Consider the following 27,447-nt stretch of genomic DNA (forward strand, 5'->3'; position numbering starts at 1 on the left):
CTTGTGACTCTACAAACTTGTTGGATGCATTTGCAGTTTGTTTTGGTTGTGTTTCAGATTATTTTGTGACCAATAGAAATCAATTTTAAATAATGCATTGTGTCATTTTGGACTAACTTTTATAATAATATGCCATTTAGCAGACACTTTTATCCAAAGCAACTTACAGTCATGTGTGCATACATTTTTACGTATAGGTGGTCGCGGGGATTGAACCCACTACCCTGGCGTTACAAGCGCCGTGCTCTACCAATTGAGCTACAGAGGACCACAACTTTAATTGTAAATAAGAATAGAATATGTTTCTAAACATTTCTACATGAATGTGGATGCTACCATGATGACGGATAGTCCTGAATGAATCGTGGATAGTGATGAGACAGAACGTTACAGAGGGTCAAAGATCATACCACCAAGACATGCTAACCTCCCGTGTTATTGTAATGGTGAGAGGTTAGCATGTCTTGGAGGTATGACAGTTCTGCATCTGTAACTTTCTCACTTATCATTATTCACCGATTCATTCAATATTATCTGTAATCATGGTAGCATCCACATTAATGTAGAAGTATTAAGAAACATATTCTATAAATGTAAGACTGAGCAGATACTGTGAAAAATAATAATTTTTTGCAGGTTGTTTTGTTCATTGTCAGAAGGGGTTAAGGGGTGTTATTGTCTCTTTTGGGAGTGGAGGAGATCCCTATATACTGTCCCTTATTTGACATTTAATTGGTTTAAATTAATTAAAGTAAATAATTGGCACTTATAATGTTAGTGTGTAGTCTTCATGGATGTGGGTTGTCTGTGTGTGTGTGTGTGTACAGTATCTGTGTGTGTGTGTGTGTGTGTGTGTGTGTGTGTGTGTGTGTGTGTGTGTGTGTTTCACAGATACTGTACACACACACCCTTGTGAATTGCTGGACTTTCATTGGCTGTTGGTTAGCCCCTCCCCTTGGTGTCACTTGCCAACCCCCTTGGCCGCTGTAAGGCTGGCCCCCTCCCAGCCAGCCAACCAGCCAACAGCAGCTGTTTCATATCTCACCCCCCCCCCCCCTCGTCTTAAAGAGCCCCTGTCCCTGCTATGGAGACAGTCAATCCACTCTCTCACTGACTACCTCAGTCTTAGTGCGCTGCGCTCTCACACTGTCACTGTTACTCTCTATCTCTCTCTATCCATCTCTCTCTCTCTCTCTCTGTTTCCTCTCTCCGTCTCTCTCTCTCTCTCTCTCTGTTTCCTCTCTCTGTCGTTCTCCCCCAACCTGCGGTAGAGTACCTGTGTGTAGAAGAGTGTGTCGGGGCCGAGCAAGAGAGGAGCAGGACAGGACAGAGGTGTGAAGAGACCGCTGACAGACTGACAGGCTGACGGACTGACAGGAAGTTTCTCACCTGCCCGCGGTGTCTCTGAGGGGTGATGAGGATGAACTGACTCTTTTCTTTCATTCAGCTTTCTTTTTTTTCTCCTGGAATGCTAAACCTGGACTGACTGATGGATGTTTCTGAACTGTGTGTCCCCCTCTGCTATCACGACCAGTAGGTGCAGCACTTTACTTTCTCTTTAATTTCTCTTTAATTTCTCTTTAATTTCTCTTTACTTTCTCTTTAATTTCTCTTTTTTTATATTATCAATTCATCTTTTGTTTCCAATTTTTTTTGAAGAAATTAAAAGCAGTGAGGTTTTGACATTAAATGTTAAATCACTTTTTCCTCATTGCGGACAAATATATATTTCTGCTCTGCCGTTAGGGTTTCTGTAAGTTACATCAGAGAGACAATTTTCTTTACATATTTATTTAATATTTCTGCCAAACCAATTAGGAGTGCAAGGCTGTCTGGCTGACCTCACAGTGCAAGTAGAACCAAGCCTTGGCAGGAGGGGTGTTGGGGAAAGAGGTGTATGAAGAAAAAAAATATATATATATGTATGCACTCACTAACTGTAAATTGCTCTGGATAAGAGCGTCTGCTAAATGACTAAAAATGTAAAATGTGTAACTAATGGCGGTCCAGGGACGATCGTCCCATCACTCTCTTCATTAGGACCAGGGTTCACCCCCCCGGGGCCACTGGGAATAAGAGTAACCAGATTACCGGAATGATAGCCAGACAACCACTTTCCAGATCTGCCTGCAGCAGTTTCACCTAACCGCTGCACAAGTACTGTGAAATGATGTGTGTGTGTGTGTTTGTGTGTGTGTGTGTGTGTGCTTGTGTGTGTGTGTGCGTGTGTGTGTGTGTTTGTGTGTGTGTGTGTGTGTGTGTGTGTGTGTGTGTGTGTGTGTGTGAGTGTGTGAGTATAATAGGTAATGTAACGTTAGAGTGTCAGCTTTAAATAGGATGTTTCAGGATAAATTATTATGTTTTAAAGACATTCATAAAAGGATAGTTTAATACAGTGCTCATATGAAATTAACTTAGATTTAAACACACAAAAAACAGTCCTCGTTTTGGTTTAGTTCTAGCACTACACAGCTGATTCAAATAACCAACTAATCATCAAGCTTTGATAATTTAAATCAGCTGTGTAGTGTTAGGGCAAAAACCCAAACGTGCACCCCTCGGGGTCCCGAGGACCGAGTTATGGAAACGCAATCCTATAGCAATTGTTCATTCAAAGCATCAAAACAGCAGCATTTGTCAAGCGTCCTGGAGATACATTTTTATGTATAATACAATTTAATTTGAAGAAGACTTTTATATTTGCCAGTTAAACAACTGGCCTTCATATGGTCTTTAGACAGTAACTTTCCAATTGAAAGTGTTAATTAATAAAACATTGCAGAAAAAAACTAGCCAATTAAAATAAGTAAACTCAACAATTGAAATTGTGGAAGTCACATGGGTAATCCAAAGTGTACAGTATATTCTTTCCTTTGAATGTCTAGAGAGAAGCCATTCAATTTAACTAATTTAACTCATTACAACTAATTATAACTCATTAACAAACAACAAAATCAGACTGGAGTGGTAGAAGATCACGCAGACGATCCATATAACTAATGATAACCTTTACATGTCTCAAGCAGATGATCCATATAACTAATGATAACCTTTACATGTCTCAAGCAGATGATCCATATAACTAATGATAACCTTTACATGTCTCAAGCAGACGATCCATATAACTAATGATAACCTTTACATGTCTCAAGCAGATGATCCATATAACTAATGATAACCTTTACATGTCTCAAGCAGATGATCCATATAACTAATGATAACCTTTACATGTCTCAAGCAGATGATCCATATAACTAATGATAACCTTTACATGTCTCAAGCAGATGATCCATATAACTAATGATAACCTTTACATGTCTCAAGCAGATGATCCATATAACTAATGATAACCTTTACATGTCTCAAGCAGATGATCCATATAACTAATGATAACCTTTACATGTCTCAAGCAGATGATCTATATAACTAATGATAACCTTTACATGTCTCAAGCAGATGATCTATATAACTAATGATAACCTTTACATGTCTCAAGCAGATGATCTATATAACTAATGATAACCTTTACATGTCTCAAGCAGATGATGCATATAGCTAATGATAACCTTTACAGGTTCTCTAGAGAGAAGCTTTTCCATTTAACTCATTTAACTAATTTAACTCATTAGGTATTGAGGGGAGCAGCTTCAGTATAATCAATCAAATGTATTTATAAAGCCCTTTTTACATCAGCAGATGTCACAAAGTGCTTATACAGAAACCCAGCCTAAAACCCCAAACAGCAAGCAATGCAGATGTAGAAGAACGGTGGCTAGGAAGAACTCCATAGAAGGCAGGAACCTAGGAAGAACTCCATAGAAGGCAGGAACCTAGGAAGAACTCTCTAGAAGGCAGGAACCTAGGAAGAACTCCCTAGAAGGCAGGAACCTAGGAAGAACTCTCTAGAAGGCAGGAACCTAGGAATAACTCTCTAGAAGGCAGGAACCTAGGAAGAACTCTCTAGAAGGAAGGAACCTAGGAAGAACTCCCTAGAAGGCAGGAACCTAAGAAGAACTCTTTAGAAGGCAGGAACCTAGGAAGAGCTCTCTAGAAGGAAGGAACCTAGGAATAACTCTCTAGAAGGCAGGAACCTAGGAAGAACTCTCTAGAAGGCAGTAACCTTGGAAGAACTCTCTAGAAGGCAGGAACCTAGGAATAACTCTCTAGAAGGCAGGAACCTAGGAAGAACTCTCTAGAAGGCAGGAACCTAGGAAGAGCTCTCTAGAAGGGAGGAACCTAGGAAGAACTCTCTAGAAGGCAGTAACCTCTTAGTGTTAAACTCTAGATGGGATGTGACAGAGTTATGCTGTCAAGGGACCACTTCCCAGGATGCTGTAGTTAGACTGTAGTGTTTCAGACCCTTTCAATTCTCACTTTACCTGCTTTACAAAGACACACAGACACTGAAACAATGAGCATGTATTGGAATAATTACGTACATTGTATAGGAAGATTTCATAAATATACATTTAGAATAAATTAAGAATATATATATATATATATATATATATATATATATATATATATATATATATATATATATATATATATATATGAAGACTTTAATTCCAAACCGCTATATATCCATTTTCAGAAATGTTGGTAAATTAGCTTTTATTGTCTAAAGAAATTATGAAAGAGATTGTTGTGTTTTTTCACTATCTAATCATGGCATGGGGTTGTTAATTGAAATACATGTATTCGTTTCAAATCTATCACTTGATGGTTTCATTTCAGAGAGACAAATAATCATATTTTTGCCATATATCCGCCTCACTCTCAGAGAAATAAGTAGTACTGCTAGGTTTTACACAGTCAAATGTAACAAATAACGAAATGTTTAATAAAGAACTGTACAAATTATACATTTGGAACATCAATATAAAAATACAAAACTATTCAATATGGTAATATGAGATCTGCATGTAAAACATTTACATTTGATATTTTAATCATTTAGCAACCACATATCATAGTCAAATATACAGGATACAAACATTCCATTCCAGCTAAACATTGGCTACATAGCGTCTTAATAAAATACAAAACATTTTCATACACATCTAAAATCTATGAAGAAATAATCTGAGAAAAGTAATATTTCACACAATTTATTTCTGATGAAAAAACACAAATGTGATATAGCGTTTTGGAAATAAACTCTTCATATAAATATATATATATATATATATATATATATATATATATATTTTTTTTTCTTCTCATATATCAGTATTATCATGCTGTGTCATAATATTTCTATTTCAAAACAGAATATTTATTTCAAATCAAATCACATTTTATTTGTCACATGCACCGAATACAACCGTGAAATCCTTACTTAAAAGCCCTTAACCAATAATGCAGTTTTAAGAAAATAAGAGTTAAGAAAATATTTACTAAATAAAATAAAGTTTAAAAGAAATAACACAATAAAATAACAATAACCAGGCTATCTACAGGGGGGGTACCGGTACCGAGTCAATGTGCGGGGGTACAGGTTAGTCGAGGTAATTTGTACATGTAGTCAGAGGTAAAGTGACTATGCATAGATAATAAACAGCGAGTAGCAGCAGTGTCAATGCAAATAGTCCGGGTAGCCATTTGATTAATTGTTCAGCATTCTTATGGCTTGGGGTTAGAAGCTTTTAAGGAGCCTTTTGGACCTAGACTTGGCGCTCCGGTACCACTTGTGTATGTATATCATACGGGTATCTACTGATATAATTTTATATAGTGTGCAATAATAACATCTGCTATTGCACAAAATGTATAGAATGGTATAATCATCATTCATATCAGTTATAAAACAATGTCACCTCGTAGATACTTGGTTATTTGGTATCCTTCAAACACCATAATAATTTATCTTTTTCAGAACAGTTCTATCCATATTCTAAGAAAGTAATTTTACTTAACATATTTGAGTAGGCTATACCACATCATTCGTATATTCTGTATATATACTTTAAATACTTTATATGTTGTATATACACGTTAGTGCTGCAATGAACGGTTGAGCTTTTGATGAACTTTTGATCACTTTTGTTGTAGTTTGTAAAAAAAGTACATTAGCTTCATTACTAAAGCTGTTAGTTGTTGGACCAGCATCCTAATACATAATAGGATGACTGTACGTAGCTGAGTGAGTAATTACAGTGTGCCTCTATGTCACACAGTCCTCACGACTCCTGCACCCGTTTGCTATTTGTTTAATTACTCAACTGAAATTAATTGTGGCTAAACAGTTATATGTGTGTGTGACTTAAATGGGTTTAAAGAGTGTACTTTGGTTGTCATATCACAGATTTCTTTGCTATAGTTTGCAATTATACAGTCCTGTGAAACTAATTCAGTGGTTGTAGAAACATAACTATTGGTCTACCCTGTTTAATCACACACCAATATTCCATATAGAAAAGATGACTGCTTGTAAGAGAGACATTTTAATTTAATTTAATTCTGTTTATAAGTTTTAAAAAATATTATTCAAATTACACACAAACAACGATCACCTGTTCATGTATTTTTTATGACATACAATCTAACAACTTAATTGCAACAGTTTGTAATGCTCTGTTCTGCAAATCTATAAAATCATACTAACAGCGCCATTATTAAATTTAGTCTTGTGATATTAAAAGAGTTGTTATTACAGAATGTATAAGCAGCTACTGATAAAGCTCCCACGAACTGAGGGCAGGTGTGTGTGTGTGTGTGTGTGTGTGTGTGTGTGTGTGTGTGTGTGTGTGTGTGTGTGTGTGTGTGTGTGTGTGTGTGTGTGTGTGTGTGTGTTTGTGGATGATTGATGGACAGACAGTGTGTGGTATTGAGTTTGTCCCTATGTTTGTTGTGGGACAATACCTAATCCCTGTCCCTGTTTGTTGTGGGACAATACCTAATCCCTGTCCCTGTTTGTTGTGGGACAATACCTAATCCCTGTCCCTGTTTGTTGTGGGACAATACCTAATCCCTGTCCCTGTTTGTTGTGGGACAATACCTAATCCCTGTCCCTGTTTGTTGTGGGACAATACCTAATCCCTTCCCCTGTCCCTGTGTGTCGCAGCAGAATTAGGTCTGTCAACCATAGTACACTGCATGGACAGGACACTAGTCTGTTGTTGCAGAGCCAACCTGGGCCAACCTACCTGGTTAAATAAAGTTGAATGCATTTTGTGCTTGTTTACGTGAAATATTAAGTCACAGGAAAATGTTGGTCAGTAGTACAGTACATCAGTGGTCCCTTAGGGGTTAAACTAAACCACCTTTCACTGACATCTTCTGTCTTTAGAGATTGACCAAAGAATGAACCGGCAAAGGGCCAACCTGGAATTTGTTTACTTGACTTGTGAATGTGTTGCTGAGTAAAACAGTAGGTGGTTGGTCCAATCGCCTGAGGTTTAAACTAAACCAACTCCAGTCTTTAGTAGGTGACATACTGTTACTGTTAGTGAACCCTGCAAAGGGTCATCCTGGGACAACCTGGTTAAAGAGTTTTTAAAAAAACTGGTATAATAAAATACATATAAAATGTAAAATATATTTAGTATTTGCATGTCTTTTTAAATTAAGAATTAAAATATATTTAGTGTTTGCACGCCATTTCAAACTAAGAATTAAAATATATTTAGTGTTTGCACACCTTTTCAAACTAAGAATTAAAATATATTTAGTATTTGCAGGCCTTTTCATTCTAAGAATTAAAATATATTTAATGTTTGCACGCCTTTTCAAACTAAGAATTAAAATATATTTAATGTTTTCATGCCTTTTCAAACTAAGAATTAAAATACATTTAGTGTTTGCACGCCTTTTCAAACTAAGAATTAAAATACATTTAGTGTTTTCACGCCTTTTCAAACTAAGAATTAAAATATATTTAGTGTTTTCACGCCTTTTCAAACTAAGAATTAAAATATATTTAGTGTTTGCACGCCTTTTCAAATGAATAATAAACATAAGAATATGTAGTGTGTCACACGGGCGGCAGGTAGCTTAGTGGTTAAGAGCGTTGTGCCAGTAACCGAAAGGTCGCTGGTTCTAATCCCCGAGCCGACTAGGTGAAAAATCTGTCGATGTGCCCTTGAGCAAGGCACTTAACCCTAATTGCTCCTGTAAGTCGCTCTGGATAAGAGCGTCTGCTAAATGACTAAAATGTAATATTTTCTCTGTCTGTTTAAATAGAGAGAGAATAATTTAATTTCGGCCAAATCTATCATCAAAGTTGCATGTTTGTAAGACCACATTTTCTCTCGTTCCCCTAGTTAGCCAGATAGGAAATTACATTACAAGACTGTGTGCACAGCAGCAACCTACAGTATACAGCATTCGTGCAAACACTGAGTAAATCTGTCTTCGTGAAGGGCTTCACCAGAGAGGTGAGGTCAGCTCAAGGGGGTTTGGTTCTTAGAATACATTGGTTTAACCCCAAGAGGATTCTGGGATTGTGGCTTGGACCACCGGCCGATTAGCCTGGAGCAAGAGGTCCTGTGTTAGTAATGCCCTGTTCCTCCTTCCGACAGGAGATCACAATAGACACACACACACACACACACACACACACACACACACACACACACACACACACACACACACACACACACACACACACACACACACACACACACACACACACACACACACACACACACACACACACACACACACACACACACACACACACAAACACACACAATGTATGAGTCCACGCACGCACACACGCCTGAACGCACTGACACAACACACACACACACACACACACACACACACACACACACACACACACACATACATGTACGAGTCCACGCATGCACAGGGTCAGACACGCATGCACACACTGACACGCATGAACATGTACACAGACACACACACTCCATGGACTATGAATGAAACACATTGTTTGTTATTCATTATGACATGTAATGCATACTTGTATGTATTTTACAGTAGGTGTTCCCTGTAGGTCCTTAGAGAATGATATGTATTTTACAGTAGGTGTTCCCTGTAGGTCCTTAGAGAATGATATGTATTTTACAGTAGGTGTTCCCTGTAGGTCCTTAGAGAATGATATGTATTTTACAGTAGGTGTTCCCTGTATGTCCTTAGAGAATGATATGTATTTTACAGTAGGTGTTCCCTGTATGTCCTTAGAGAATGATATGTATTTTACAGTAGGTGTTCCCTGTATGTCCTTAGAGAATGATATGTATTTTACAGTAGGTGTTCCCTGTAGGTCCTTAGAGAATGATATGTATTTTACAGTAGGTGTTCCCTGTAGGTCCTTAGAGAATGATATGTATTTTACAGTAGGTGTTCCCTGTAGGTCCTTAGAGAATGATATGTATTGTACAGTAGGTGTTCCCTGTAGGTCCTTAGAGAATGATATGTATTTTACAGTAGGTGTTCCCTGTATGTCCTTAGAGAATGATATGTATTTTACAGTAGGTGTTCCCTGTATGTCCTTAGAGAATGATATGTATTTTACAGTAGGTGTTCCCTGTATGTCCTTAGAGAATGATATGTATTTTACAGTAGGTGTTCCCTGTAGGTCCTTAGAGAATGATATGTATTTTACAGTAGGTGTTCCCTGTAGGTCCTTAGAGAATGATATGTATTTTACAGTAGGTGTTCCCTGTAGGTCCTTAGAGAATGATATGTATTGTACAGTAGGTGTTCCCTGTAGGTCCTTAGAGAATGATATGTCTTTTACAGTAGGTGTTCCCTGTAGGTCCTTAGAGAATGATATGTATTTTACAGTAGGTATTCCCTGTATAGAGAATGATATGTATTTTACAGTAGGTGTTCGCTGTATCTACCCTGTGTAGAGAATGATAAATCAGTACAAATCTTAATACCCGAATAATATCAGACATATTCATATTCCTTTCATGATTAGTAGTATGAGGGGCTGCGTCATGTCTGACCCTGCATCATGTCTGACCCTGCTTCATGTCTGACCCTGCTTCATGTCTGACCCTGCTTCATGTCTGACCCTGCTTCATGTCTGACCCTGCCTCATGTCTGACCCTGTGTCATGTCTGACCCTGCTTCATGTCTGACCCTGCGTCATGTCTGACCCTGCGTCATGTCTGACCCTGCTTCATGTCTGACCCTGCGTCATGTCTGACCCTGCTTCATGTCTAACCCTGCTTCATGTCTGACCCTGCTTCATGTCTGACCCTGCTTCATGTCTGACCCTGCTTCATGTCTGAACCTGCTTCATGTCTGACCCTGCGTCATGTCTGACCCTGCTTCATGTCTGACCCTGCTTCATGTCTGACCCTGCTTCATGTCTGACCCTGCTTCATGTCTGACCCTGCTTCATGTCTGACCCTGCTTCATGTCTGACCCTGCTTCATGTCTGACCCTGCTTCATGTCTGACCCTGCTTCATGTCTGACCCTGCTTCATGTCTAACCCTGCTTCATGTCTGACCCTGCGTCATGTCTGACCCTGCTTCATGTCTGACCCTGCTTCATGTCTGACCCTGCGTCATGTCTGACCCTGCTTCATGTCTGACCCTGCGTCATGTCTGACCCTGCTTCATGTCTGACCCTGCGTCATGTCTGACCCTGCGTCATGTCTGACCCTGCTTCATGTCTGACCCTGCTTCATGTCTGACCCTGCGTCATGTCTGACCCTGCGTCATGTCTGACCCTGCTTCATGTCTGACCCTGCTTCATGTCTGACCCTGCTTCATGTCTGACCCTGCTTCATGTCTGACCTCCTCTGTATAGTATAGAACAATGGTATGCTGTTTACTGTGTGTCATTCCTTTTCTACCTGCGTTGTGAACCTGGTTCTCTCTGTCCCTCCCTGTGTCCCTCCCTCTGTCCCTCCCTGTGTCCCTCCCTCTGTCCCTCCCTCTGTCCCTCCCTGTGTCCCTCCCTCTGTCCCTCCCTGTGTCCCTCCCTGTGTCCCTCCCTGTGTCCCTCCCTGTGTCCCTCCCTCTGTCCCTCCCTGTGTCCCTCCCTCTGTCCCTCCCTGTGTCCCTCCCTGTGTCCCTCCCTCTGTCCCTCCCTGTGTCCCTCCCTGTGTCCCTCCCTCTGTCCCTCCCTGTGTCCCTCCCTGTGTCCCTCCCTCTGTCCCTCCCTCTGTCCCTCCCTGTGTCCCTCCCTGTGTCCCTCCCTGTGTCCCTCCCTCTGTCCCTCCCTGTGTCCCTCCCTCTGTCCCTCCCTCTGTCCCTCCCTGTGTCCCTCCCTGTGTCCCTCCCTCTGTCCCTCCCTGTGTCCCTCCCTGTGTCCCTCCCTGTGTCCCTCCCTCTGTCCCTCCCTGTGTCCCTCCCTGTGTCCCTCCCTGTGTCCCTCCCTGTGTCCCTCCCTCTGTCCCTCCCTCTGTCCCTCCCTGTGTCCCTCCCTGTGTCCCTCCCTGTGTCCCTCCCTGTGTCCCTCCCTCTGTCCCTCCCTGTGTCCCTCCCTGTGTCCCTCCCTCTGTCCCTCCCTGTGTCCCTCCCTGTGTCCCTCCCTCTGTCCCTCCCTCTGTCCCTCCCTGTGTCCCTCCCTGTGTCCCTCCCTCTGTCCCTCCCTGTGTCCCTCCCTCTGTCCCTCCCTGTGTCCCTCCCTCTGTCCCTCCCTGTGTCCCTCCCTCTGTCCCTCCCTCTGTCCCTCCCTGTGTCCCCATACAGGTGTCCTTACATCCCAGACAGACAGTCAGCAATGCAGCTAGCTGTGGTCACAGACACACACACACACACACACACACACACACACACACACACACGGGCGGGACTGGAGACTCACACACTGACCTGATAACTAATTTTAGCGACAGCAAATCAAACAGCCTCATGACCGTACGATGGAAACACCTGACGGCTGTCCATTAGGAATGATGTGAAGATATAGTAGAAGGATGAAGTTGGCACCTGTTACTTTCCTTTTATTTTTAAATATATATTTTTAAGGTATTTTCTGACTTGATTGAACCGATACATAGAGATGATGACTGATTGAGAGGATGACAGATAGCGAGAGGATGACAGATAGAGAGAGGATGACAGACAGAGAGAGAGGATGACAGAGAGAGAGAGAGCATGACAGATAGAGAGAGGATGACAGAGAGAAACAGGATGACAGACAGAGAGAGGTTGTGTCAAAGAGCAGTGGGCTGCATTCAAACCTATACCAACACTGTAGAAATGTGTGGCGGCTCAGACTGCTAGACTACCCTAGGCCACGTGTTATTTTCGTGAAGGAATAAAACCTGAGATGTAGTTTAGAACAAACAGTATCGACATATTGTGAAATAAACATGAGTAAACTAAGACAGTTTCGTGATTTGAGCTTTATTTTATCACTAATTCCATGACAAAAGGACAGGTGCAAATGTTCAGTAAATAGACGTCTGTGTCTTAGAGAATAAACAAAATAACATGTAATTCAAACAATTAATTCATACAATTTGAATGATGTAAAACAGTTCATATTAACGATGATATTAAAATAGTGATCAGATCTCTCTGTAGCGGTCTGATTCTCTGTTCTGTAGAAGCAGCATCACAGTACAGTATTGGGTTATTCTTGTTGTCGTTACAGTATATTTGAAATGGATCCGTCTCAGATGTAATGTGTTAGTTCTGGATTAGTTCTGGAAACACCAGTAATATAAAATCAATAGCCCATGGTATTAAATACACGAGTTGTTTCCTCCCCACCTCTTTTAAATTAAAGGAGAATTTAGTGATCATTTACACAGTAGACCTGCCTATACATTTACATGATTTAGCAGATGCTCTTATCCAGAGCAATTAGGGTTAAGTGCCTTGCTCAAGGGCACATCGACAGATTTTTCACCTAGTTGGCTCAGGGATTAGAACCAGCGACCTTTCGGTTACTGGCACAACGCTCTTAACCACTAAGCTACCTGCCGCCCGTGTGTTGTGCAGTGATTTTTCTAAAGGCTGTTGAATTGGAATACTTAGCATGAAGGCTATACACGTATTGGTTGAATCCCTGTAACGTTGTTTTGAATAACATCGTCGGCATGGATATCAGCGTTACAGTGTCTCCGGCGTTTGGGCGCTGTTGTCCTGATCCATCTCAGCTTCTCATCAGTCAAGGGTTTACCCCCTGTCATCAGGACCAGTGACGCCAACTGGGGGTTGGAAAAAAAAAAAAAAGCAGCGCTAGCATCTGTTTTCATTGTGTGATTACTGGTGTTGGTCAACTGGAACAATATGTTTAGAATGGGCCCATTATTTATTCACCCTAGTTAACGTGTTGTTCAGCAGTGGGATGTGATGAAAGCAGTAGAAACGGGTGGGTCACTGGGCCTGGGTTTGGGTCTGGGTCTGGTCTCAGTAACAGCAACAACCATCTGATGCCCTGACAGAGAATTAGGAATGAGAACTTTAGATTTCTACTGACGGATGGAGAGAGCAGGTGGTGGAAAAGTGCCGGTTTTGAGCCGGGCCTGCACCACCAGTTGCAGAGTGACACGTTTATGAAATGACGTTAGCCGCTAGCTGGTCTGTGGTGTGGCCGGGTTCAGTACAGTACCGCTCTATGGGAGAGTGCTGTATGGTGTGGTGTTTTACTGTCACGTGCACCAAGTACACTGAAATGCCTTTCTTGCTTTCGCTCACCCAACAAGTAATACCATAACAATGAGTAGAACAAACCCAGCCAGAAACAGAAATCAGAAGAACACAGGAAGTAAGTAGCTATATACAGTTCCAGGGTCAGTAGCTATATACAGGGTCAGTTCCAGGGTCAGTAGCTATATACAGGGTCAGTAGCTATATACAGGGTCAGTTCCAGGGTCAGTAGCTATATACAGGGACAGTTCCAGGGTCAGTAGCTATATACAGGGACAGTTCCAGGGTCAGTAGCTATATACAGGGACAGTTCCAGGGTCAGTAGCTATATACAGGGTCAGTTCCAGGGTCAGTAGCTATATACAGGGACAGTTCCAGGGTCAGTAGCTATATACAGGGTCAGTTCCAGGGTCAGTAGCTATATACAGGGTCAGTTCCAGGGTCAGTAGCTATATACAGGGACAGTTCCAGGGTCAGTAGCTATATACAGGGACAGTTCCAGGGTCAGTAGCTATATACAGGGACAGTTCCAGGGTCAGTAGCTATATACAGGGTCAGTTCCAGGGTCAGTAGCTATATACAGGGACAGTTCCAGGGTCAGTAGCTATATACAGGGTCAGTTCCAGGGTCAGTAGCTATATACAGGGTCAGTTCCAGGGTCAGTAGCTATATACAGGGACAGTTCCAGGGTCAGTAGCTATATACAGGGACAGTTCCAGGGTCAGTAGCTATATACAGTTCCAGGGTCAGTAGCTATATACAGTTCCAGGGTCAGTAGCTATATACAGGGACAGTTCCAGGGTCAGTAGCTATATACAGTTCCAGGGTCAGTAGCTATATACAGGGACAGTTCCAGGGTCAGTAGCTATATACAGGGTCAGTTCCAGGGTCAGTAGCTATATACAGTTCCAGGGTCAGTAGCTATATACAGGGACAGTTCCAGGGTCAGTAGCTATATACAGGGACAGTTCCAGGGTCAGTAGCTATATACAGGGACAGTTCCAGGGTCAGTAGCTATATACAGGGACAGTTCCAGGGTCAGTAGCTATATACAGGGACAGTTCCAGGGTCAGTAGCTATATACAGGGTCAGTTCCAGGGTCAGTAGCTATATACAGGGACAGTTCCAGGGTCAGTAGCTATATACAGGGTCAGTTCCAGGGTCAGTAGCTATATACAGGGACAGTTCCAGGGTCAGTAGCTATATACAGGGACAGTTCCAGGGTCAGTAGCTATATACAGGGACAGTTCCAGGGTCAGTAGCTATATACAGGGTCAGTTCCAGGGTCAGTAGCTATATACAGTTCCAGGGTCAGTAGCTATATACAGGGACAGTTCCAGGGTCAGTAGCTATATACAGGGTCAGTAGCTATATACAGGGACAGTTCCAGGGTCAGTAGCTATATACAGTTCCAGGGTCGGTAGCTATATACAGGGACAGTTCCAGGGTCAGTAGCTATATACAGGGTCAGTTCCAGGGTCAGTAGCTATATACAGTTCCAGGGTCAGTAGCTATATACAGGGTCAGTTCCAGGGTCAGTAGCTATATACAGTTCCAGGGTCAGTAGCTATATACAGGGACAGTTCCAGGGTCAGTAGCTATATACATGGACAGTTCCAGGGTCAGTAGCTATATACAGGGACAGTTCCAGGGTCAGTAGCTATATACATGGACAGTTCCAGGGTCAGTAGCTATATACAGGGTCAGTTCCAGGGTCAGTAGCTATATACAGGGACAGTTCCAGGGTCAGTAGCTATATACAGGGACAGTTCCAGGGTCAGTAGCTATATACAGTTCCAGGGTCAGTAGCTATATACAGGGACAGTTCCAGGGTCAGTAGCTATATACAGGGTCAGTTCCAGGGTCAGTAGCTATATACAGGGACAGTTCCAGGGTCAGTAGCTATACACAGTTCCAGGGTCAGTAGCTATATACAGTTCCAGGGTCAGTAGCTATATACAGGGTCAGTTCCAGGGTCAGTAGCTATATACAGGGACAGTTCCAGGGTCAGTAGCTATATACAGGGACAGTTCCAGGGTCAGTAGCTATATACAGGGACAGTTCCAGGGTCAGTAGCTATATACAGGGACAGTTCCAGGGTCAGTAGCTATATACAGGGACAGTTCCAGGGTCAGTAGCTATATACAGTTCCAGGGTCAGTAGCTATATACAGGGTCAGTTCCAGGGTCAGTAGCTATATACAGGGACAGTTCCAGGGTCAGTAGCTATATACAGGGACAGTTCCAGGGTCAGTAGCTATATACAGGGACAGTTCCAGGGTCAGTAGCTATATACAGGGACAGTTCCAGGGTCAGTAGCTATATACAGGGTCAGTTCCAGGGTCAGTAGCTATATACAGTTCCAGGGTCAGTAGCTATATACAGGGACAGTTCCAGGGTCAGTAGCAATATACAGTTCCAGGGTCAGTAGCTATATACAGGGTCAGTTCCAGGGTCAGTAGCTATATACAGTTCCAGGGTCAGTAGCTATATACAGGGTCAGTTCCAGGGTCAGTAGCTATATACAGGGTCAGTTCCAGGGTCAGTAGCTATATACAGTTCCAGGGTCAGTAGCTATATACAGGGTCAGTTCCAGGGTCAGTAGCTATATACAGGGACAGTTCCAGGGTCAGTAGCTATATACAGGGACAGTTCCAGGGTCAGTAGCTATATACAGGGACAGTTCCAGGGTCAGTAGCTATATACAGGGACAGTTCCAGGGTCAGTAGCTATATACAGGGTCAGTTCCAGGGTCAGTAGCTATATACAGTTCCAGGGTCAGTAGCTATATACAGGGACAGTTCCAGGGTCAGTAGCAATATACAGTTCCAGGGTCAGTAGCTATATACAGGGTCAGTTCCAGGGTCAGTAGCTATATACAGTTCCAGGGTCAGTAGCTATATACAGGGTCAGTTCCAGGGTCAGTAGCTATATACAGGGTCAGTTCCAGGGTCAGTAGCTATATACAGTTCCAGGGTCAGTAGCTATATACAGGGTCAGTTCCAGGGTCAGTAGCTATATACAGGGTCAGTTCCAGGGTCAGTAGCTATATACAGTTCCAGGGTCAGTAGCTATATACAGGGACAGTTCCAGGGTCAGTAGCTATATACAGGGTCAGTTCCAGGGTCGGTAGCTATATACAGGGTCAGTTCCAGGGTCAGTAGCTATATACAGGGACAGTTCCAGGGTCAGTAGCTATATACAGGGTCAGTTCCAGGGTCAGTAGCTATATACAGGGACAGTTCCAGGGTCAGTAGCTATATACAGGGACAGTTCCAGGGTCAGTAGCTATATACATTTTACATTACATTTACGTCATTTAGCAGACGCTCTTATCCAGAGCGACTTACACATTGGTGCATTCACCTTATAGCCAGTGGGATAACCACTTTACAATGTTTTTTTGGGGGGAGGGGTGGGGTGGGGTAAGGGGGGGTAGAAGGATTACTTTATCCTATCCCAGGTATTCCTTAAAGAGGTGGGGTTTCAAATGTCTCCGGAAGGTGGTGAGTGACTCCGCTGTCCTGGTGTCGTGGGGGAGCTTGTTCCACCATTGGGGTGCCAGAGCAGCGAACAGTTTTGACTGGGCTGAGCGGGAACTGTGCTTCCGCAGAGATAGGGGAGCCAGCAGGCCAGAGGTGGATGAACACAATGCCCTCGTTTGGGTGTAGGGACTGATCAGAGCCTCACAGCTCTGTAGGCAAGCACCATGGTATTGTAGCAGATGCGAGCTTCAACTGGAAGCCAGTGGAGTGTGCGGAGGAGCGGGGTGACGTGAGAGAACTTGGGAAGGTTGAACACCAGACGGGCTGCGGCATTCTGGATGAGTTGTAGGGGTTTAATGGCACAGGCAGGGAGCCCAGCCAACAGCGAGTTGCAGTAATCCAGACGGGAGATGACAAGTGCCTGGATTAGGACCTGCGCCGCTTCCTGTGTAAGGCAGGGTCGTACTCTCCGAATGCTGTAGAGCATGAACCTACAGGATCGGGTCACCGCCTTGATGTTAGCGGAGAACGACAGGGTGTTGTCCAGGGTCACGCCAAGGCTCTTCGCACTCTGGGAGGAGGACACAGCATGATTTTCTGTAGACCCAGCTACATACGTCTCGTGTCTGAGCCTTTGAATTGAGACTCCACTTTGTCCCTATACTGATGTTTTGCCTGTTTGATTGCCTTACGGAGGGAATAACTACACTGTTTGTATTCTACCATATTCCCAGTCACATTTTTAGTCATTTAGCAGACGCTCTTATCCAGAGCCACTTACAGTTAGTGAATACATATCTTTTTTTTTTATACTGGCCCCCCATGGGAATTGAACCCACAACCCTGGCGTTGCAAATGCCATGCTCTATCAACTGAGCTACATCCCTGCCGGCCATTCCCTCCCCTAACCTGGGCCAATTGTGCGCCGCCCATGAGTCTCCCGGTCGGCTGCGACAGAGCCTGGATTCGAACCAGGATCTCTAGTGGCACAGTTAGCACTGCGATGCAGTGCCTTAGACCACTGCGCCACTCAGGAGCTAAAAGTCACCTTGCCATGGTTAAATGCAGCCATATATACGTCGATATTATTCTCTGAAGCTACCCGGAACATATCCCAGTCCGCGTGATCAAAACAATCTTGAAGAGTGGATTCCGATTGGTCAGACCAGCGTTGAATAGTCCTTAGCACAGGTACTTCCTGTTTGAGTTTCTGCCTATAGGAAGGGAGGAGCAAAATGGAGTCGTGGTCAGATATGCCGAAAGGAAGGGCGGGGGAGGGCCTTGTAGGCATCCCGAAAGTCAGAGTAGCAGTGGTCGAGTGTTTTAGCAGCGCAAGTACTACAGTCGATGTGTTGATATAACCTTTTCCTCATATTTGCTTTGTTAAAATCCCCAACTACAATAAATACAGCCTCAGGGTATGTTGTTTCCAGTTTGCATAAGGTCCAGTGAAGTTCTTTGAGGGCCGTCGTGGTATCGGCTTGAGGGGGGATATACACGGCCGTGACTATAACCAAAGAAAATTATCTTGGGAGAAAATACGGTCGGCATTTGATTGTGAGGTATTCTAGGTCGGGTGAACAAAAGGACTTGAGTTCCTGTTTTGTTACTACAATTACACCACGAGTCGTTAATCATAAAACATACACCTCCGCCCTTCTGCTTCCCGGAGAGATATTTATTCCTGTCTGCGCCATGAACTGAGAACCCAACTGGCTGGACCGACTCGGACAGTATATCCCAAGAGAGCCATGTTTCCGTGAAACAGAGGATGTTGCAATCCCTGATGTCTCTCTGGAAAGCAACCCTCGCCCTGAACTCGTCAACTTTATTATCCAGAGACTGAACATTAGCGAGTAATATACTCGGAAGCGGTGGGTGGTGTGCACGCCTTCTAAGTCGGACTAGAAGACCACTCCGAGTACCTCTACTCCGCCGTCGTTGTTTTGGGTCGGCCCTCCCGAGTGGCACAGTGGTCTAAGGCACTGCATCGCAGTGCTAGCTGTGCCACTAGAGATCCTGGTTCGAATCCAGGCTCTGTCGTCGCCGGCCGCGACCGGGAGACCCATGGGGCGGCGCACAATTGGCCCAGCGTCGTCCAGGGTAGGGGAGGGAATGGCCGGCAGGGATGTAGCTCAGTTGGTAGAGCATGGCGTTCGCAACGCCAGGGTTGTGGGTTCGATTCCCACAGGGGGGCCAGTATGAAAAATTTTAAAAATAACGTATGCACTCACTAACTGTAAGTCGCTCTGGATAAGAGCGTCTACTAAAATGTAAAATATGTGTGAGCTAACGAAGTGTGTGTGTGTGAGCTGTTGGAGTGTGAGCGAGTGTGTAGAATGTGCATAGAGTGATTGTCTGAGTGTGTAGAATGTGCATAGAGTGATTGTCTGAGTGTGTAGAATGTGCATAGAGTGATTGTCTGAGTGTGTAGAATGTGCATAGAGTGATTGTCTGAGTGTGTAGAATGTGCATAGAGTGATTGTCTGAGTGTGTAGAATGTGCATAGAGTGATTGTCTGAGTGTGTAGAATGTGCATAGAGTGATTGTCTGAGTGTATAGAGTGATTGTCTGAGTGCATAGAGTGATTGTCTGAGTGTATAGAGTGATTGTCTGAGTGTATAGAGTGATTGTCTGAGTGTGCACATAGGCAAAACGCTGCCCCGGGTGTGACGACATCCAGAGGAAAATAACGTCATTACATGTTGTGACCCCTTTGTGATCTTGATGAGATACATTATATACGTTCTACATTTACACAGTCTGTCAAGGACGTTGAATACATCAAGCTGCACATGAACGGAAACCGCCTGGCAATATTCAACGAAAACTGTTTAACTGACTTCCAGGGTTAAGATAAAACATGTTTTCATTTTGCAGTGACACTATTTATTTACTGCATCAAGATTGCTTGTTCAAATTGAAACGAAGTGGAGTTTGTTTTATTGATCAAATGAATCCAAACACACACGTTGTCTTACCATGAAACTGGGTCAGTTAACATGTCTGATTGAATATGCCCACTGAATGACATCAGAACGCAGAGTGATCTTTATCCCCTCTTCATCAGGCTCATCTGCATGGCATCAATTCACCTTAATGTATCAGCCTGATTCTGACTTTAAATTCAATCCAGGCTCTAATGTCAATAGGCAAAGCGGAGTCATTACATTCAATCCAGGCTCTAATGTCAATAGGCAAAGCGGAGTCATTACATTCAATCCAGGCTCTAATGTCAATAGGCAAAGCGGAGTCATTACATTCATTCCAGGCTCTAATATCACATCTGAAAAGAGAAAGGGGAGAAGAAAAGCCAATTTACACACACACACACACACACGCACACACACACACACACACACGCACGCACACGCACGCACACGCACGCACACGCACGCACACGCACGCACGCACGCACGCACGCACACACACACACGCACACACATACAGGCTTTCCCTTGCCTTGTGAGGATCAGAGGGAGGATGGTAGGATGGTGAAGCAACACTGCTGTGCATTTGAAGGTTATGTTTCAGGGCAGTAATGTAAATGCAGAATAACATTATGGATCGATGGTCCATCTCTGTTTATTTATCAGATCAATATCCTAACTGTCCCTCACCACCACTCCTCTAATTCATAATGACGGCTTAAGTCGGCACTCGTTCATTCTCCCTTTCCTCCTTCCTCCCTCCGTCTATATTATAAAGGCAGCTAGCTGCAGGGGGGTGTTTGACATTGCTAGGAGGGCAGTTAGCTGCAGGGGGGTGTTTGACATTGCTAGGAGGGCAGCTAGCTGCAGGGGGGGTGTTTGACATTGTTGGGAGGGCAGTTTGAATAGAGATGTTTGGGATGGGGTGTACTGTATATGTAGATGCATAGGGGTTGATGGTTGATAGTCAGTGTTGGGGAAGCTACTCTGAAAAGATACATATCAAGCTACATTGCTGCGGGCTGTAGCACCCCCTGGAAATTCAGAAGAAAGAAAAACATATTAATATTATGTGCACTGGGCCTTTAATAGCCCTGTATTAGGGTAAAAATATTTGTCCAGCACCTTCACCACCATTTCCTTCACGTTGAAAGAAGTTAAGCTACACTAAAGCTACCCTTAAGACAATTATAGTTTACTTCATTAATTAAAGTTACTTTGAAAAAGTAGTTCACTACATCCAAACGACTTTGTGAAAAATTATCATATGTAAATATGGACTGAACAAAAATATAAACGCAACATGTAAAGCGTTGCGTCCCATGTTTCATGAGCTGAAATAAAAAAATGTCCAAACGCACAAAAAGCTAATTTGTGTTAGTGAGCATTTCTCCTTTGCCAAGATAATCCATCGACCTGACAGGTGTGGCATATCAAGAAGCTGATTAAACAGCATGATCATTACCTTGTGCTGGGGACAATAAAAGGCCACTCTAAAATGTGCAGTTTTGACACACAACACAATACCACAGATGTCTCAAGTTTTTAGGGAGTGTGCAATTGGCATGCTGACTGCAGGAATGTCCACTAGAGCTGTTGCCAGAGAATTGAATGTTCATTTCTCTATCATAAGCCGCATCTAACATCGTTTTAGAGAATCTGGCAGTACGTCTAACCTGGCCTCACAACTGCAGACCACATTTAACCACGCCAGCCCAGGAACTCTACATCCGGGCCAGCAGCGGGATCGTCTGAGACCAGCCAACCGGACAGCCGATGAAATTGTGGGTTTTGCACAACAGAAAAATGTCTGCACTGAACCTTATAATATAATAATAATATGCCATTTAGCAGACGCTTTTATCCAAAGCGACTTACAGTCAACCTTCTCAGGGAAGCTCGTCTGCGTGCTCGTCGTCCTCACCAGGGTCTTGACCTGACTGCAGTTCGGCGTCGTAACCCACTTCAGTGGGCAAACGCTCACCTTTGATGGCCACTGGCACGCTGGAGAAGTGTGCTCTTCACGGATGAATCCCGGTTTCAACTGTACCGGGCAGATGTCAGACAGCGTGTATGGCGTTGTGTGGGCGAGCGGTTTGCTGATGTCAACGTTGTGAAAAGACTGCCCCATGGTGGCGGTGGGGTTATGGTATAGGCAGGCATAAACTATAGACAACGAACAAAATTAATTTTATCGATGGCAATTTGAATGCACAGAGATACTGTGACGAGATCCTGAGGCCCATTGTCGTGCCATTCATCAACCGCCATCACCTCATGTTTCAGCATGATAATGCACGGCCCCATGTCGCAAGGATATGTACACAATTCCTGGAAGCTGAAAATGTCCAGACATGTTTGGGATGCTCTGGATCGACGTGTATGACAGCGTGTTCCAGTTCCCGCCAATATCCAGCAACTTCACACAGACATTGAAGAGGAGTGGGACAACATTCCACAGGCCACAGTCAACAGCCTGATCAACTCTATGCGAAGGAGATGTGTCGCGCTGCATGATGCAAATGGTGGTCACACCAGATAGTGACTGGTTTTCTCATCCAAGCCCCTACCTTTTTTTTAAAATCTGTATTCCCAGTGAAATCCATAGATTAGGGCCTAATTTATTTATTTCAATTGACTAACGTCCTTATATGAACTGTAACTCAGTAAAATCTTGTAGTTTTTTTTCAGTGTACTACAAATTGTAAGAAAATATCACATTGGGGTCACTATGTTAACAAAATGTGTAATTTAACCTATGTTTCAAGTATGAATTAGGCAGGTCTGATGCAGAGAAAGAAAGGAAATGATTGGCTACTTCATCCGTGTTTTCTTTTCTTTTTGTAAAAAACGTAGTGTGTAGTTCCAGTGGTTATCTACACCGCTACACGGCAAAACAATGATTAACTACTGTGTGTGTGTGTGTGTGTGTGTGTGTTTTCGGAAACATGTAAATTGTAGGCGCAGGAGGTTAGTATGTCCACTATGCAGAGTAGAGTATACTGTGGAAAACTTTTAACGTAATTAAGCGCAAATGTAATGGTCTATACACTTCCACTGTACCATTTCATCATGTCATCATGTCATCATGTCATCGTGTCATCATGTCATCATGTCATCATGTCATCGTGGTACACAAAAACAAAACATACGGTAGCCGTCCTTTTACTGCACCTCCTTATCCAATAAAACAACACCTCCATATCTCCATCCCAGTCCAGCCAGCCAAGCCAACACTAACCTCCATATCTCCATCCCAGTCCAGCCAGCCAAGCCAACACTAACCTCCATATCTCCATCCCAGTCCAGCCAGCCAAGCCAACACTAACCTCCATATCTCCATCCCAGTCCAACCAGCCAAGCCAACACTAACCTCCATATCTCCATCCCAGTCCAGCCAGCCAAGCCAACACTAACCTCCATATCTCCATCCCAATCCAGCCAGCCAAGCCAACACTAACCTCCATATCTCCATCCCAGTCCAGCCAGCCAAGCCAACACTAACCTCCATATCTCCATCCCAGTCCAGCCAGCCAAGCCAACACTAACCTCCATATCTCCATCCCAATCCAGCCAGCCAAGCCAACACTAACCTCCATATCTCCATCCCAGTCCAGCCAGCCAAGCCAACACTAACCTCCATATCTCCATCCCAATCCAGCCAGCCAAGCCAACACTAACCTCCATATCTCCATCCCAGTCCAGCCAGCCAAGCCAACACTAACCTCCATATCTCCATCCCAGTCCAGCCAGCCAAGCCAACACTAACCTCCATATCTCCATCCCAGTCCAGCCAGCCAAGCCAACACTAACCTCCATATCTCCATCCCAGTCCAGCCAGCCAAGCCAACACTAACCTCCATATCTCCATCCCAGTCCAGCCAGCCAAGCCAACACTAACCTCCATATCTCCATCCCAGTCCAGCCAGCCAAGCCAACACTAACCTCCATATCTCCATCCCAGTCCAGCCAGCCAAGCCAACACTAACCTCCATATCTCCATCCCAGTCCAGCCAGCCAAGCCAACACTAACCTCCATATCTCCATCCCAGTCCAGCCAGCCAAGCCAACACTAACCTCCATATCTCCATCCCAGTCCAGCCAACCAAGCCAACACTAACCTCCACATCTCCATCTCAGTCCACCTCCACATCTCCATCCCAGTCCACCTCCACATCTCAGTCCACCTCCACATCTCCATCTCAGTCCACCTCCATATCTCCATCCCAGTCCAGCCAGCCAAGCCAACACTAACCTCCATATCTCCATCCCAATCCAGCCAGCCAAGCCAACACTAACCTCCATATCTCCATCCCAGTCCAGCCAGCCAAGCCAACACTAACCTCCATATCTCCATCCCAGTCCAGCCAGCCAAGCCAACACTAACCTCCATATCTCCATCCCAGTCCAGCCAGCCAGGGGAGGGGAGGGAAGGGTTCTGTGTATGAAGCTGATAGAGTTTGTTCCAAACAAGAACAGGACAGCCTATCATACAGAGATATATTAACTATTTTCAGACTTGGCTCCTTGGCTGTCTGTGGTCCTGTACCATGTGTGTGTTTCAGTGTGTGTGTGTGTGTGTGTGTGTGTGTGTGTGTGTGTGTGTGTGTGTGTGTGTGTGTGTGTGTGTGTGTGTGTGTGTGTGTGTGTGTTTGTGTTTCAGTGTGTGTGTGAGTGTGTGTTTCAGTGTGAGTGTGTGTTTCAGTGTGTGTGTGTGTTTCAGTGTGTGTGTTTCAGTGTGTGTATGTGTGTGTGTGTGTTCCGGTGTGTTTGTGTGTGTTCCAGTGTGTGTGTGTTCAGCGTTGTGACATGCATTGTTCTACCAGCTTAACCCTTAACAATAAGATCTATTTTCTGTGGATGAATACATAGTGTAGTGGAACTGAATATGTGGGATATTAACCCTTCCTCTCTCACTAGCTTAGTAAAACAATTAGATCAACTTTAATATCCCACCAGGGGGAAGTCATTTATTCTGGTGCTTAGAAGGACGAAGTACACTATACATAAAATGTCTCCATAGTGATTAATGTCTCCATAGTGATTAATGTCTCCATAGTGTTTAATGTCTCCATAGTGATTAATGTCTCCATAGTGTTTAATGTCTCCATAGTGTTTAATGTCTTCATAGTGATTAATGTCTCCATAGTGATTAATGTCTCCATAGTGTTTAATGTCTCCATAGTGATTAATGTCTCCATAGTGATTAATGTCTCCATAGTGTTTAATGTCTCCATAGTGTTTAATGTCTCCATAGTGATTAATGTCTCCATAGTGTTTAATGTCTCCATAGTGTTTAATGTCTCCATAGTGATTAATGTCTCCATAGTGATTAATGTCTCCATAGTGATTAATGTCTCCATAGTGATTGATTAATGTCTTCATAGTGTTTAATGTCTCCATAGTGATTAATGTCTCCATAGTATTTAATGTCTCCATAGTGATTAATGTCTCCATAGTGATTAATGTCTCCATAGTGTTTAATGTCTCCATAGTGATTGATTAATGTCTTCATAGTGATTAATGTCTCCATAGTGATTAATGTCTCCATAGTGTTTAATGTCTCCATAGTGATTAATGTCTCCATAGTGATTGATTAATGTCTTCATAGTGATTGATTAATGTCTCCATAGTGTTTAATGTCTCCATAGTGATTAATGTCTCCATAGTGTTTAATGTCTCCATAGTGTTTAATGTCTCCATAGTGTTTAATGTCTCCATAGTGTTTAATGTCTCCATAGTGTTTAATGTCTCCATAGTGATTAATGTCTCCATAGTGATTAATGTCTCCATAGTGATTAATGTCTCCATAGTGTTTAATGTCTCCATAGTGTTTAATGTCTCCATAGTGATTAATGTCTCCATAGTGTTTAATGTCTCCATAGTGTTTAATGTCTCCATAGTGTTTAATGTCTCCATAGTGTTTAATGTCTCCATAGTGATTAATGTCTCCATAGTGATTGATTAATGTCTTCATAGTGATTGATTAATGTCTCCATAGTGATTAATGTCTCCATAGTGATTAATGTCTCCATAGTGTTTAATGTCTCCATAGTGATTGATTAATGTCTTCATAGTGATTGATTAATGTCTCCATAGTGTTTAATGTCTTCATAGTGATTAATGTCTCCATAGTGATTAATGTCTCCATAGTGATTAATGTCTCCATAGTGATTACTGTCTCCATAGTATGTAATGTCTCCATGGTGTTTAATGTCTCCATAGTGTTTAATGTCTCCATAGTGATTAATGTCTCCATAGTGATTAATGTCTCCATAGTGATTAATGTCTCCATAGTGATTAATGTCTCCATAGTTATATTTTAATTTAAAGGGGCAATCTGCAGTTGCTACATACATTTTTAGACTTCCAAATAAATGCTATACCCATTGATTCTTGAAGAATATAACTAATAGATGCCTAATTGGCTTAGTTTAAATATCAAACCCCAATCAGAACCCAAAATATAACCTAGTTTTACTCCTTTGTTTATAAACAATGTGAATATAAACAAACACTGTATGGTCTCAAATGATCATTAAATCTATAATTGTGATATCATGGATGGTCAGTCCTTGTATCCACAGCTCTGTCCATGAGTTTGAGAGGGGTAAGGGTTTATTCCGTCATGCAGGCGGGTCACGCCCATTAAAACAGGCCTCTTCAGTTCGATCCATGTGTATGATCGAAATATAGAGGACATTGTTTATTACACACGAAACTAATTACAAAAGATCTAATTTAGCTGTAAAATTCCCCCCCACAGATGTAGATGGATGATGCCTCTGCCTCCATGTGGCAGAAGCTGTATCAGAACATGATGCCGCCATTGTGCATTTACTTAGAGTGATTGTGAGATTTGGAGTCATTTTTAGTCTGGGAATGTTTTTGCGCGGCTTGCCCTCAAACAGTGAGGAAAATGCATTTGGTGGTTTAGAGAGAGAGAGAGAGAGAGAGAGAGAGAGAGAGAGAGAGAGAGAGAGAGAGAGAGAGAGAGAGAGAGAGAGAGAGAGAGAGAGAGAGAGAGAGAGAGAGAGAGAGAGAGAGAGAGAGAGAGAGAGAGAGAGAGAGAGAGAGAGAGAGAGAGAGAGGATTATGGAGAGAGAGGGGGTGGATTTATGCTGGGGATATGCAACATTGCCAGGATGATCACGCCATGCATGCAAGCACACACACACACACACACTCATAAACACACACACATACACACTGAGATTGAAGTCTATTTCAGTGGTAGTAAACTGAGTGTCTGGGACATTTTCCCACCAAGCATACCCAACACTATTTATCTTTTGAGAAACATTTGCCACTGATACATAAGTTTATATCCAGACACTTTCACATTAGTCCATATCACATTTTAAACCCAAGGGTACGGTTATGTTCATTATGCGGCAAGGTGTCAACACCGCCCCTTCACTAGGGGTGGACAGAACCCCTGTGCGAGGCGGCCGTTTGGCGCCCGATATGGGACTGCCCCAAACCGGACCTCGGAGACGG

The 27,447-nt window shown here is 43.2% G+C and overlaps 1 protein-coding gene and 1 non-coding gene across 3 annotated transcripts in view; both read left to right on the plus strand.

Moving 5' to 3' along the window:
* The first annotated feature begins 1,114 nt into the window (after nucleotides 1-1,114).
* LOC121548574 (steroid hormone receptor ERR2) overlaps nucleotides 1,115-27,447 on the plus strand; it is an 85,952-nt gene continuing 59,619 nt past the window's right edge. For both annotated transcript variants that reach the window (XM_041860047.2, XM_041860048.2), the window contains exon 1: nucleotides 1,115-1,533. In XM_041860047.2, the coding sequence (XP_041715981.1) occupies nucleotides 1,490-1,533 (44 nt within the window). In that variant the 5' untranslated portion in view covers nucleotides 1,115-1,489. The remainder of the gene's footprint in view (nucleotides 1,534-27,447) is intronic.
* trnaa-cgc lies at nucleotides 19,135-19,216 on the plus strand. The gene has a single exon. It is a non-coding gene; the product is annotated as a tRNA-Ala (tRNA).

Source organism: Coregonus clupeaformis, chromosome 33 (assembly GCF_020615455.1).
Source record: "Coregonus clupeaformis isolate EN_2021a chromosome 33, ASM2061545v1, whole genome shotgun sequence".
NCBI lineage: Eukaryota > Metazoa > Chordata > Actinopteri > Salmoniformes > Salmonidae > Coregonus > Coregonus clupeaformis.